Source organism: Mus pahari, chromosome 10, assembly GCF_900095145.1.
Source record: "Mus pahari chromosome 10, PAHARI_EIJ_v1.1, whole genome shotgun sequence".
Taxonomy (NCBI): Eukaryota; Metazoa; Chordata; class Mammalia; order Rodentia; family Muridae; genus Mus; species Mus pahari.
The window spans coordinates 107,680,666-107,694,199 of record NC_034599.1 but is presented as its reverse complement, the minus strand read 5'-3'; the positions used below and the strand labels follow the sequence as shown (position 1 = coordinate 107,694,199).

General features: G+C 45.3%; 1 protein-coding gene across 1 annotated transcript in view; it reads right to left on the bottom strand.

Annotated features, from left to right (window-relative positions):
* Dync1li1 (dynein cytoplasmic 1 light intermediate chain 1) overlaps positions 1-8,442 on the bottom strand; it is a 39,146-nt gene extending 30,704 nt beyond the window's left edge. The window contains exons 1-2 of the mRNA XM_021206158.2: positions 8,179-8,442; positions 7,928-8,001 (exon numbers count right to left, since the gene is read on the bottom strand). Coding sequence (XP_021061817.1) covers positions 7,928-8,001; positions 8,179-8,324 — 220 coding nt within the window. The 5' untranslated portion in view covers positions 8,325-8,442. The remainder of the gene's footprint in view (positions 1-7,927; positions 8,002-8,178) is intronic.
* Between the last annotated feature and the right edge of the window lie 5,092 nt (positions 8,443-13,534).

Genomic DNA, 13,534 nt, shown 5'->3' with positions numbered 1-13,534 from the left:
TGAGCCACCATGTGGTTGCTGGGATTTGAACTCTGGACCTTCGGAAGAGCAGTCAGGTGCTCTTACCCACTGAGCCATCTCACCAGCCCTGTTCCTATGTCTTAAGTTATGTGTTCACTGCTTTTGCCATTGTGAGAGAACCTCTTGCTACATAGCCCAATCACACAGAACTCTCTAATAGCACAGGTTGCTCTCAAACTAAACACCCCAGCCTACAGAATGCTTAGATTACAAATACATAAGACAAAATCTCATTATGATATAATGTCTTTGAGAATAATAAAAAAAGTTGTCAATTTTCAAACAAAAAAAAAAAGGAGGAGGAGAGAAAACTAGATCAATCAAGTTATCCTCACTCCATACCACGCAGAGAATAATATATACTTAGGTATATATTTAAGTACTACATATGAGTAGTGAATATAAGTAATTATATAAATTACCTACATATTAAGTAAATATATACATTTATAATCATTCATACATATATATATATATGTATGTATGTACATGTATATACACACACACATATATTTGGGGTGCTTTGTTTGTTCATTTCTTTTGTAATAAGACTTCATTAGAACTGGAGAGATGGCTCAGCAGTTGAGAGCACTGACTCTTCCAAAGATCCTGAGTTCAAATCCCAGCAACCACATGGGGGCTCACAATCATCCGTAATGAGATCTGATACCCTCTTCTGGGGTGTCTGAAGACAGCTACAGTGTATAATTAATAAATAAATAAATAAATAGATATTTAATTTTAAAAAAAGACCTCACTATGCTGCCCTGGCTGGTCTGAAGCTCATTATGTAGTCCAGGCTGACCTCAAACCCACAGAGATCCACCTGCCTCTCTCTCCAAAGTACTGGATTAAAGGCATGTGCCACTGAATTCAGCAATAAAAATACTAAAAATATATAAAACGACGACTGACATGGATAAACCCTTGTTACATGCAGTGAAGCACAGTACATGAGTAAACTAATCTGACTATAAAATGCTAAAGTTTTACTTTTTAATGATGTAAAGCTAGAAATGACCAGTCTTTTCATTTTTATTTTATTTTTAAATTTTTAATTATTTTATATGAATTGCCATTTTGCCTGAACGTATGTCAGTGCAATATCCACGGACGACAGAAGAGGGTGCAGAATCCCTGAGGTCTGGAGTTGCAAATGGGTGTAAGGCAAATGTGGGTACCTGGACTTGAACCAGGGCCCTATAGAAGAGCAGCCAGTCCTAAGCGCTCATTGAGCCATCTCTCCAGCCCCTTGTTTTCATTTTGAGACAAAGTCTCACAGAGTCCAGGTTGGAATCCAGCTCTATGTAGCTGAAGATGACCGTGAACACCTGACTTCCCTGCTGGAGCCTCTGAGGGCTGGAATTCACGTGTGTGTCACCACCCCACTGTTTGCAGTGCTGACAGCTAAACCCAGACAAGACTTTCCTGAGTCACACCCCAAGCCCACGGTGCGTCTTATGCAAATATAAGTGGAAAGGTTTTAAAGAGGCAAGGAGATAGCAATCACCTTTAGGGAATAGGGCTATGGTAGTTGCTTGTTTTGAAATAGTGTCTCACTGTGTTGCTCTGGCTGTTCTAGAACTCACTCTGTAGACCAGGCTGGCCGCAAACTCAGAGATCCGCCTGCCTCTGCCTCCCAACTGCTGGGATTAAAGATGTACACGACACACTTGACAGCTGGCTTCGTTTTGTTTTTTTTTTTTTTTAATATTTTATTCTTTCTTTAATGTGATACATGTTCTGCTTTTACGTGACCTCCAGCTTGAAAGCGTTTTAGTCATAATGTCTTCAGTTCTTTTAATTCCAGGAAGTATAAAATTATTTCCATTTATAGGTCAGGAGGTGGTGTCCAGACTGGAAGAGTCTCCCTGCAACTGCCTGGCCTAGGTGGACTCTGTCCTGTGGTGTCTCCTCCTTCCTCAGCAGGTGTTCGCTCCCAGTCTCTCTCCCAGGCACAGCATGGCTGGCCGGCCTGCTGGCCTCACACTGACACTTCCTTCATCTGACTCTGGGCTCTGCACCCTCCTAGGAGGTCTTCACAGGCTTACAGAGGGCAGAAAGGGAAGCTTGGCCCAGTTTTCCGTGGATGATCTGCACAGCATAATTCTAAAGCCCACTGAGGAAATGAAGAGGTGACCTGCTGAGCCACTGTCCTGACCTCACAGTGACGACCGGCTTGCCCAGCTCACCCATTGCTAACAAGGCACCCTGTGTTACCTATCTACCTTTTTTCCCCCTAATGCAGGACTCTTCTGGTTGGCATTTTCTGTCTTTAAGGGTTTTTTGAGACAGGTCACATGTAGCCCAGGCTGAACTCTAACTCGCTATGTGATGAGGGTGACTCTGAACTCCTCATCTTCTTGCTCTACCTCCTACAGGGAAGTCTGTGCCGCCCACCCGCGTGCCCACCATGCCTGGCTACTCTGAACTTTCAGGGCTTTAGCTCTCGTCGTCTCTCACTGCACTCCACTCCAGTGCAAGAACCGTTCTAGCAGCCTGTATCTGTCACCCTCTGAGCTCTGCTTTCTGTTCCTTACAGTGGCAACAGGGGAAATGTGTCCACACCCCTTAATTCTTAAATCTCTATCCAACTATAGAGAATCAATTCATCATTCATGTAACATGTATTCACTGAGCTTCTACTGTATCATATACTGTAAACCATCCAATGAAACCTCCATTAACTGCCATCTTTGCTTAGGGTTAAAGCTCATGGAAAAGGGGTTACAAAAGGGGAGAATCCAGCAATTCCAGGTCATAGACCAAAGCTAGCCTGTTGCCTGTTTCTGTGAACAACGTTTTATCGAAACACTGCTATGTTTCATTCATTCATGAATTATCTGTGGCTGTTTGGGGACTAAAGAGCAGAACTAAAGAGTTGCAAAATACTACATGACTCACAAAACATACATTACTTAGTATCTGATCCTCTACAGAAAACTTTTCTGACCCTATTTCAAAGTACCAACATGTCATCTGATCTTCATTATTAGTCTTTTTAATAGTAATATATAGGGCTGGAGAGATGGCTCGGCGGTTAGGAGCACTGACTGCTCTTCCGGAGGTCCTGAGTTCAATTCCCAGCAACCACATGATAGCTCACAACCATCTGTAATGGGATCTGATGCCCTCTTCTGGTGTGTCTGAAGAACAACTACAGTGTACTCACATACATAAAATAAATAAATCTTTAAAAAATAAAATAAAAATAAAAGCAATAGTATATAATAAACACATAACTTTATGCTAATCCTCAACTCAGTGCTACATATGAGATCGCTCTTCTTTGTACCATTCTAACTGGCATCATAGTTTCATAGTCAGTTACACCAGAAAACATGTTTCCTATACCCATGGAACCCTGTGATCTTTAATCCCTGTTCCTCAAAAGATACTTTCAGGGCCTCAGGATGTACCTCAGTGATAAGAATGCCGACCTAGTCTGTACGAGGCTCCAGGTTCAATCCCTACTCCCCACTCCCCACTAAGAAAGGAGAAAGATACAGATGTAGGTAAAATGACTGAGCATTGTCAGTCTTCCTGGACTTCACTATGAGCCAGGCCTGGGTAGATTAAATAACTGCTTAGGACAAGTGTCAAGGCCAGTCAGATCCCTCAATAAGTCACATCCCAAAGCCCAATAAGCATTTGAATTTTCTTCTTCTCCTGTTTCTTTTTTTAGGAGTTTTTTTCTTTATGTTTATGAATGTTTAGCCTGCACATGTGTATGTGCCCCATTTGTATGCATGACAAGGCCAGAAGATCCCCAGAAGTGGAGTTACAAATGGCTGTGAGGCAGCATGTGGTCCTGGGAACTGAACCTGGGCCCTCTGCAAGAGCAGCCAGTACTCTTAACTGCTCAACCATCCGTCCTTGCTCTTTGTTATTGTTGCCTTCGTATGTTGCCTTTGCATTCCTGATCCTCCTGCCTGAATCTCCCAAATGCTGGTACAACACAAACCCATCAGCTGATCAGCAGCTTCTCTGGAAAGACAAGGTCTCCCTATGCAGCGCCTCAGCGTGCTCCTCACGCCTCAGGGTGTGCTCCTCACACCTCAGGGTGTGCTCCTTACACTTTACCCTCCTGGACACTGGATTAGGCCCGGATTCTTTCAGCAATGGAGCTTCCCTGCTCAAGACTTTTCCTCACCTTCCAGTCTCACCCAGAAGTCTGACTACATAGAAATCACCTCTGAGACAGGGAATGGAGCTTCCCAGGAAGGTCAGGAGCCCTCTGGCCCGTGAGTGTGGTCTGTCTCAACCATGGCATGGTCACATGGGTTGATACTCACGCAAAAATTCACATAATACTTGAGATTAATTAATGCACTTTCTAGTATTTAAGTTAACCTTAACTATTTTCTTAAAAAAATAAAGACTTGGGGCTGGAGAGATGGCTCAGCGGTTAAGAGCACTCACTGACTGCTCTTCCAGAGGTCCTGAGTTCAAATCCCAGCAACCACATGGTGGCTCACAACCATCCATAATGAGAGCTGATGCTCTCTTCTAGTGTGTCAGCTATAGTGTACTTACATATAAAAAATAAATAGGGGCTGGTGAGATGGCTTAGTGGGTAAGAGCACCCGACTGTTCTTTCGAAGGTCCGGAGTTCAAATCCCAGCAACCACATGGTGGCTCACAACCATCCTTAACAAGATCTGACTCCCTCTTCTGGAATGTCTGAAGACAGCTACAGTGTACTTACATATAATAAATAAATCTTTAAATAAATCTTTAAATAAATCTTTAAATAAATAAATAAATAAATAGGGCTGGAGAGATGGTTCAGCGGTTAAGAGCACTGACTGCTCTTCTGAAGGTCCTGAGTTCAAATCCCAGCAACCACATGGTGGCTCACATCCGTAATAAGATCTGGCACCCTCTTCTGGAGTGTCTGAAGTCAGCTACAGTGTACTTACATATAATAAATAAATAAATTTTAAAAAATAAATAAATAAATCTTTAAAAAAAAATAAAGACTTGATCTAGTTTGTATTAAATTTTAATAACTTTGTGTGTTTTAAGAATAAAGACTTATTCCAAAAAGAAAAAAAAGACCAGATTCTTTTCCTTTAAATAATTACTGATATTTTGATTCAAAAATAAGCATTGAGTAGTAAGAGTTTTGTACATGGCATTGTCACCCCTGAAGGGACTTCAATCCAGTTGGAAAGCTCTACCAGGGCCATACCACATAGAACCCTTAACAACAATGACTTTGGAGAACCTACTTAACTATATAAAATACCATCACCCCCTCATCTATAAGTTAGTGCTATCATCTACCCTCTAAATTGGGCAGGATAGAACCACAGATGAGATGTGTATGAAAATGCTTTTGAGAGATGCTCTTCCCAGGACCTGAGTGACTCCCAGCATCCACATTAGGCAGTTGTCAACAGTTTAAACTGCCTGTAAACCCAGCTCGGGGGGAATCTGACACCTTTGACCTCTGTGGGTACTGCATTCTTGTGTATATAACCCGCCCCACCCACCCCCAAGCCTGGGTGTTTTTATCCTACTTGGAAGACAGGTGAAGTAGCAAGCTAAGGGTTAAATTGTGATTGATATGTGATATGTAGGGTAGATATGGAAGGGATTCAGATAAAGGCCTATACCACCCTCTCTTCCCAGGCTATTCCTGACATTCAAAGCCTTGTTAATGGGCTCAGTCTTGCTTTCTTTTCTTTGAATATAGACTCTAGGGCTGGAGAGATGGCTCAGTGGTTAAGAGCACTGACTGCTCTTCTGGAGGTCCTGAGTTCAATTCCCAGCAACCACTTTGTGGCTCACAACCATATATAATGGGATCTGATGACCTCTTCTGGTGTGTGTCTGAAGGCAGCTACAGTATACTCATCATATATATAAAAACAAATAAATAAAATCTTAAATGTAGACTCCAAAATGCTACCATCATTCCTGAGTGACATATTAGAGTCAAGCATCTCCCCAGCCTGAAACTCTAACACTCCTAACAGACACAGCTGTAATGCCCTGTGTGTTCCTTCCTTCTACCACCACAGACTGACCACTGCTACAATACCTGACAATATAAACAGTATTTTAAAAAATCAATGATTAGCCTTTTCCAGACCTGAAATGGGTTCAGGAAAACTTAATAGTACTGAAGGAAAAACATGACATTTGAAGCTTATATAATGACACCAGATGGAGCTTCTGAACTATTAATATTAAGTTCATTGGAAGAAAATCTAGCCTAGGAGTGTGGGGTCTCTGTACACCAAGTCTTGTAGACTGACCCAGTGTTAGAAGATCTAGAACACACCAGAAAGGTAAAAGACTGCCGATTTTTAATGCAGAGATTCATAAAGAAATTTATTTAACAGAATAATGAAAATAGAATCTACCCCAAGGGGTACTCTTAGTTCACTTTACCAGTATGCAATCTGTCTACATTAATAAGCTGTCTACAGTGGTAATTAGAAACGGTCCCTGGGACTGGCTTGTTTTGTTCCTTTGGGGTCCTGTTTTATTTCTGCCCCATCAATGCCGGGCATTTGGGCAGTGATCTTTTCTTGTTTCTAAGGAAGAAGACAGGCTTAGTGGGCACAGAGCAATGGGAGCAGCAGGCAGAGCGGCAACTCAACTGCCGGCCCCAATTCACTTGTTAAAGACGTCCCAGGGATGCTTTCTCATTCACTCAGGTCCCTCACAGGATTCTCTGCGGCCTGGCTTTACAGTGGGCCATTTGGCCCTCCCACAGTTCCAGGAGGTAGGCATTGTTTTTCCGTAACTCTCCTTTGAAAGATGAATGAGCCAAGGTTTGTGGGCACCAGATCGCATGATTTGTACATGTTTGTACTCAGTCCTGGCTATCTGCACGTGGTGCTTTCAATCACAGGAAAAGACACAATGCTGAGTTTTCAATGAGCTTGACCACAGCTTCCCAAAGCACAGACGTGTGTGTGTGTGTGTGTGTGTGTGTGTGTGTGTGTGTGTGTATGCATGTAAGTGGTGGTGGTGGTGTCATAGAAAATGAGTCACTTCTTCCTACCTACTCATTCATTGTCACCTGTGGAGAATCTCAGGTAACTAAAACTCTTCGAGCAGAGTTCCTCAGCCTTTTGGCTAAAATCAAAGAGTTGGAAGTCTTGAAACACCAACTTCCAAGTTGTAAAATATTACTGTCAATCTATTATACACTCCAATATCCTGCATGTAAAAAGAAAGGGTGGGGGTTGGAATTCCTCCTGGAGCTGGAAAGACCTGCAAAACTGTGAAGTGGGATTGTTTATTGTCCCTGGGTCCTTTATCCTCACTTTGCAGCCAGTAGATAAAAAAAAAAAAAAAAAAAAAAATACCCAAGAGAAGGGGAAGACATGTCTCCCTTATTCTAGCCATTCGGCTGAGGGGACTAAATGAGAACGCTGTTCTACTGCCCTTTACAAATTTCAGAGTTATTAGGTGACAGTTAAAAAGGCAACTGCAACCCGAGCACCCAGCATTGGGAGAACGGGAGAACGCTGATTCAAGTAACATCACGACCCAGTCTCTGGCTCCTGTCAATTACACAAAAGAGTCTGCTATTAAATATTGATGGCATGCATTTGCGCTGGGGCTCTCACCAAGAGCCCTCATGCTACCAATCTCTGTCAAAAAAAAAAACTGTCCCCGTTTTTCTCGGTAGAATCCCAGACCACTGGGATTGCCTCGGGTGTTATGTTCCTTCTGTGTCTCCCAGAGGAGATGACAGAGCCACCCCACATCCCAGGGAGGAGAAAAGACCGGAGGGTCCAGGCCGGAAGGACCGGGGACCCCTTGTCCCCCAGCTGTCAGCAGCAAGCCGGGAGGCGGGGCGCAGCCGGGCCCGAGTGTCCGCACAAAGGCAGTGGGCGAACGGATGTGACCGTGCACCCGGGCCACAGCGGAGATCACTTACCCAGCAGCAGCACGTTCTTCCCGGTCGGGAGCTTGGAGCGCGAGCGCGTGGAGACTTCGCTGAGGATGCAGGACCTAACGGGGAGCAAGGCGCAGGCTAAGGCCGGGCCCGATCGAGGACGAGAACCGCCCGGCCCAGCTCCCGGGAAGCCCCGCCCGGCTCCCAGCTCCCGCGGGGCTCGGGGATCCCAGAGGCGTCCGCCCTGGCGAGGAGATAACCCGCGGGGGACCGGAGAAGGGTGCGATCCTTACCAAAGGTTCTGCCCGTCCTCATCGTCGCCCGCCGCGGGGCCGCCGCTGCCCGACACCAGCTCGTTGGCTAGGGGTCCGCTGGCGTAGGTCGAGGCTAGCCCGGGTGGAGATGAACCGAACGAGCCGACTCGCCCCACGGCCGCCATCTTGGTCGGGAATCACACCACTCCTGACAGGGCTGGAAGAGCGAAGCAGCGGCGGCGGCGGCGGCAGCGGCGGCGGCGGACGGAACCCGGATATGGACGTTCGGGGTTCGGGAGCGGACCGCGCCTGCGGGGGCGGGGACCAAGCCTGAGGGCGGGGCCTGGGGAGGGGTTGTCCAAGGAGCAGGGCGCTGCTGCACATGCGCGGCAGCAGACCGGGCTGCGCATGTGCGGGCTGATTCTCTGCTTGGACTGTGGTAATGCTGGTTTTCCCTGTGTCTCCAAGCTGAACCGCTGCCCAAAGTGCACCACCCGTCATCCCGGCTGCCTGCCGGGCGTGCCGGGCATGTCAGTGAGCGGCGCAGCTTCCCACCTTTCAGTGGGGGCGGTAATCTGGGACCGGCGTGGATATCCTGCGCTGCCCACCCTTCAGTAGGGCCAAGCGGGATCAGCAACCTTAACTACCCCGGTCCTGGATTTCTGGTCTTTTTTCCTTACATTCTAAAAGGACGATGAGTACCTCAAGGCGGACCCACATCTGGAGCCGGTTCTTCCAGATTCTATGCGACTGCGAGACAATAATGTTGGCAACACTTGGAAAATTAATGGTCTTGATGGATTTGTGTTTTGTTTTCTGATGGGAATCTCACGCAACCCAGGCTAGACTCTTTACTGATCTTCTTGCCGGTGGGTCCTAAGTGCTGAGGCAGGTGATCCGGTACACATCACTATGCCCACCTCTGGTCTGATGTCTGAGTTGGCCCTGTGAGATCTGAAAAGACTCCCTACAGGAGTCAGCTCTCCATCACCATGGTTAATACACAAGCACAGAGAACCTAAGCTAGACCCCAAATAATTCTCTATTAGAACTTGGTTAGCTAAATATATTAGAATATCTGAGGCCTGTTTCCAGAAAGAGTCGATGGCTTTAAGGCTGTCATTCATCCCATAAGAACAATTGCTGAAGATAATCTGACTTTTGAACATCTTTTCCCCATACTTGAAGATAGCTAGTTCATGTGACCCGAGTGATGCTTCTATGTTAACGAGGAAATCCACAACTACGCTGCATTTGCTACAGGCACTGCATTTACCAGGATTTGTCCACTAGCTAATCTTGAGTTCAGGCCCTTGTAAGGTGGAGATGAGAGGAAAATTAAATGGGATGATTCACATAAAAGATTTATAACTGTGCCCAGAAAATCCTAAGTGTTCAGCACATGTTAATTACTGTTTTCATTTTTAAATCTTTTGGTAAAGATGTATTTTATGTATACAAGTATTTTGCCTGGATGTATGTCTGTGCACCACGTACATGCCTATGCCCTGGTGCCAGTGGACGCCCAAAGGGAGCATCAATTCCCTGGAACATGGGATGGGTTGAAAGCTGCCATGTGGGTGCTGGGGATTGAATCTAGGTCCTCTGGAAGAGGAGCAAGTGCTTATTTATTTATTTATTTATTTATATATATATATATATATAAGTACACTGTCACTGTCTTCAGACACACCAGAAGAGAGCATAAGGCCGGGCAGTGGTGGCGCACGCCTTTCATCCCAGCACTTGGGAGGCAGAGGCAGGTAAATTTCTGAGTTCGAGGCCAGCCTGGTCTACAGAGTAAGTTCCAGGACAGCCAGGGCTAAACAGAGAAACCCTGTCTCGAAAAACCAAAAAAAAAAAAAAGAGAGAGAGAGAGAAAGAGAGAGAGAGAGCATCAGGTTCCGCTACAGATGGTTGTAAGCCACCATGTAGTGGCTGGGAATTAAACTCAGGACCTCTAGAAGAGCAGTCAGTGCTCTTAACCGCTGAGCCATCTCTCCAGCCCCCACCAGGCTGCTTCCTATGTAGTGTGACTTTTTGTCTTCATCTGGTTCTTTTTTTGTGGGGGGGGGATTTGAGGGGGGGTCATTGTTGTTGTTATTGTTGTTTTGGTTTTTAGAGACAGGGTTTCTCTGTGTAGCCCTGGCTGTCCTGGAACTCACTCTGTAGACCAGACTGGCCTCGAACTCAGAAATCCTCCTGCCTCTGCCTCCCAAGTGCTGGGATTAAAGGCGTGTGCCACCACTGCCTGACTTGATGGCTCTTGTTAAGACCCTGAATACAGTGATCATGGGACCTTTGTTGATGGTTTGTTTGTTCCTTGACTACTCTGTTTAAGCCTTGGGACTGACCATATTCTTTGTACATACCTAGAATGATGTAGAAGCAGACTGGAAAAAATAAACCTGCGTCAGCCTCTGCACTGGCTAGAGTCATGTAATAGTGTTGTCTAATTGCCTTTTCTTTTCAATCCTCACTCCCTCCCTTGAGACCTGGTTGGCTGACCGAGCTGGCTTGGTCCCTGGGACCAATCCTTATTCATACCATACAGACACCAAAGAATGTCTGCATATGATACAGACTTATAGACTTCTCTCTCCAGCCCAGAGCTGCTTCTGCAACTCAAACTAATGCACCCACCTGCCCACTTCACATCTCTGTGCCGATGACTACTAAGCGTTTCAAACTCAACATACCCCAAAAGAAACTAGCTGTCTCCATAGACGCTTTACTACCCACTTCTCCATTACAGAGAAACCCTTTGTTGCTCAGGCCCCAAACCTGAGTCACTTGTTACTTCTCCATTTCTCTCAAACCTCCAACTGAAACTTGAAACTGGAAGGAATCCTGATGTGCCTCTCTACCTTCAACACGTACCCACGGTGCAACTTCTTTTATTTGTATGTGTGCATGCCACAGAACCTATGTGGAGATCAGAGAACAACCTTTGGGCTCTCTCCTTCCACCTTTACCTGGGCTCACACAGCAAGCACTTTTACCAGAGCCATCTTGATGACCCACAATGCTACTTACGACCCATCTACTGATAGCTGCTTAGCTGAGTCTTGATCTCTTTAGTTATTTGATCTCATACTTGTATATCATGAGATTTAGCGGCTTTCACCTCTCTTCCCCTCCTTGATTCTTTCCCTCTCCTCTGAAGTACTCCTCCTGACAAGTCACTCCCCACTCTCCTGTCTCCTTTACTGTTTTATTTTGTTTTTGTTGTTGTTGCTGTTGTTACCCATGGAGTTTAGTTATAGTTGTTTGATGAGCATGAGTGGAGGGGTGTTTTGTTGGTAGTAGTTTTTGAGACAGCGTCTCATGTAGCACAAGTTAGCCCCCCTGTATCTACCATGTACTATGTAGCCAACGCTACCCTTGACCTCCTGATCTTCCTGTCTCTACCTCTCAGGTATTAGAATAACAGGTGTAGACCAGTTCTAATCTCTTGTCTTAATTGCTATAAATTAATTACGATGGTTTATGTATTACTATAAATTACTTATTATAAAAGGCCTTCGACATGGCATCTAAAATGATCTTTGAATGGAGGATGCAGCTTAGTTGGTAGATGCTTGCTTAGTACAAAGGAGGCCCTAGGTTTGACCCCCCAGCATTGCGTCAACCAGGTCTTGTTCACCTGTAACCCCAACACTCTAGAGTTAGTTGAAGGATGATTAGAAGTTCAGGATCATCTTCATTGGCATTGGGAGTTCAAGGACAGCCTTGTCCAGAGAACTTGATCAAAAATAACACAATAGTATGACCTTTTCACATTATACAGACTGTCACTTTTTTTGCCCAAAATACTACATAAAATCATTTTTGTTTTTGGTTTTGTGTGCATGTATGCAGATATGTTTACACATGTACACATGTGTGGTACACATGTACCGATGGGAAGTAGAAACTTAAGGATTCTTTGGAAAGTCAGTTACATGGTGTTTTGCTGGGGCAAACACATGAAGGAACATTTCATTAAAGTGGACACAGGTGAAAGGCTAAGGCAGACTTGTGAAGGAACATTTGGCTGAAGCAGACACAGGAGAGAGGATGTTCAGCTAAAGCAAGCATGTGAAAGGACACGTGACAAAGGATTCTTTGCTCTCAGAGCACACGTATTGGTCCACCTTACATTGTGTAGCTGAGTTCCATTTGTCGGAACTCCATAGAGACAAACGCACCAAAAAACTTCAGTGTTGTGCTGCAGTTTTCTGCTGTTTCTCTGGACTTGGGCTGTTTGGCAGTGATGTCAGCTGAGACAGACGCACACGCTGAGGCAAGACCCATGATGCTTGGAGGGTATAAATAGGACTCGATGAACAGTGGCAGAGGCTGAGCTAGGCTTACTTATAGAATAAGCTGTGCAAGGTTTGTGGGTCTTGAAACTTCTCTGATGTTCGCTTCCCTGAGAGAGGCACAGCTGAGAATTCTCCTGGCATTCCTCCTGGTCCCTCCTGCTGACTCGAGCCAAGGCTGATGCCTAGCTGACTCTGCTAGGTCATGCCACCACTGCTGCTGCCTTGTGTTTGCCATCCTGACACTACTGATCTGGACTGCTGGTGTATCTGTGAAGTTTTTGAGAGTGAAGCACGAGCTGCCTCTGCTGCCTGTGAACTGAACTGCTGATTTCCGGACAACACAGGCAGGAGACAAAAATAAAATAAAATAATCACTTAAAACTATAAATCCTTGAAGAATGCATTGCACACTTTCTATTCTGGATTATATAAATCCTGATTTACTTTGGAGAGCACTGGGCTTCCTGGGGCTCATCAGAATGGCATCCTGGTATACCTGGGATGTGCTCAGGTGCTAATGGACCCCCTCAGAGGCACTGCAGATGGCTCTGCTTTTTGGTTTGGTCTCATTTCTAGTTCAGCTGAATCCCAGGAAAGTGGAGTGCTAGCCAGAGGAGAGTCAGCACCTCCTCCCCAACCTGTCTGTCTCCTCTGCTTATTTTTCTGTTTTCTGTCTGTGTCAGCATCTTCTTCTGCCTACCCCTCAGTTTCCCTGAGGACACGGTTCAGCATTTTGACACAAGAACTCTGCCAAAATTTGATCCAACGGGGAGGGCACCTTCTGGAGGTCCGGGACGTGGGAAACAGAGAGCCACTTCCTCTCCCTCTGGGTTTGGAAACTAGGACTGCCCAAGCTGTACCAATGCTCACAGGCTGCCAGATAAGGCTCTCCTTACCTACCCACTGTGCCAAATGCTGTTGAGCCACCGTTGGTATTAAAGCTTCACAAAGCCAAAAAAAAAAAAAAAAAAAAAAAAAAAAAAAAAAAAAAAAAAAACACAGGATTTTTACCTTTTCACTGTGTAGGCAACTCAATAAAATGGACATGGAAGGGACCTCAGATTTTAAATAGCTCATCATCTACACAA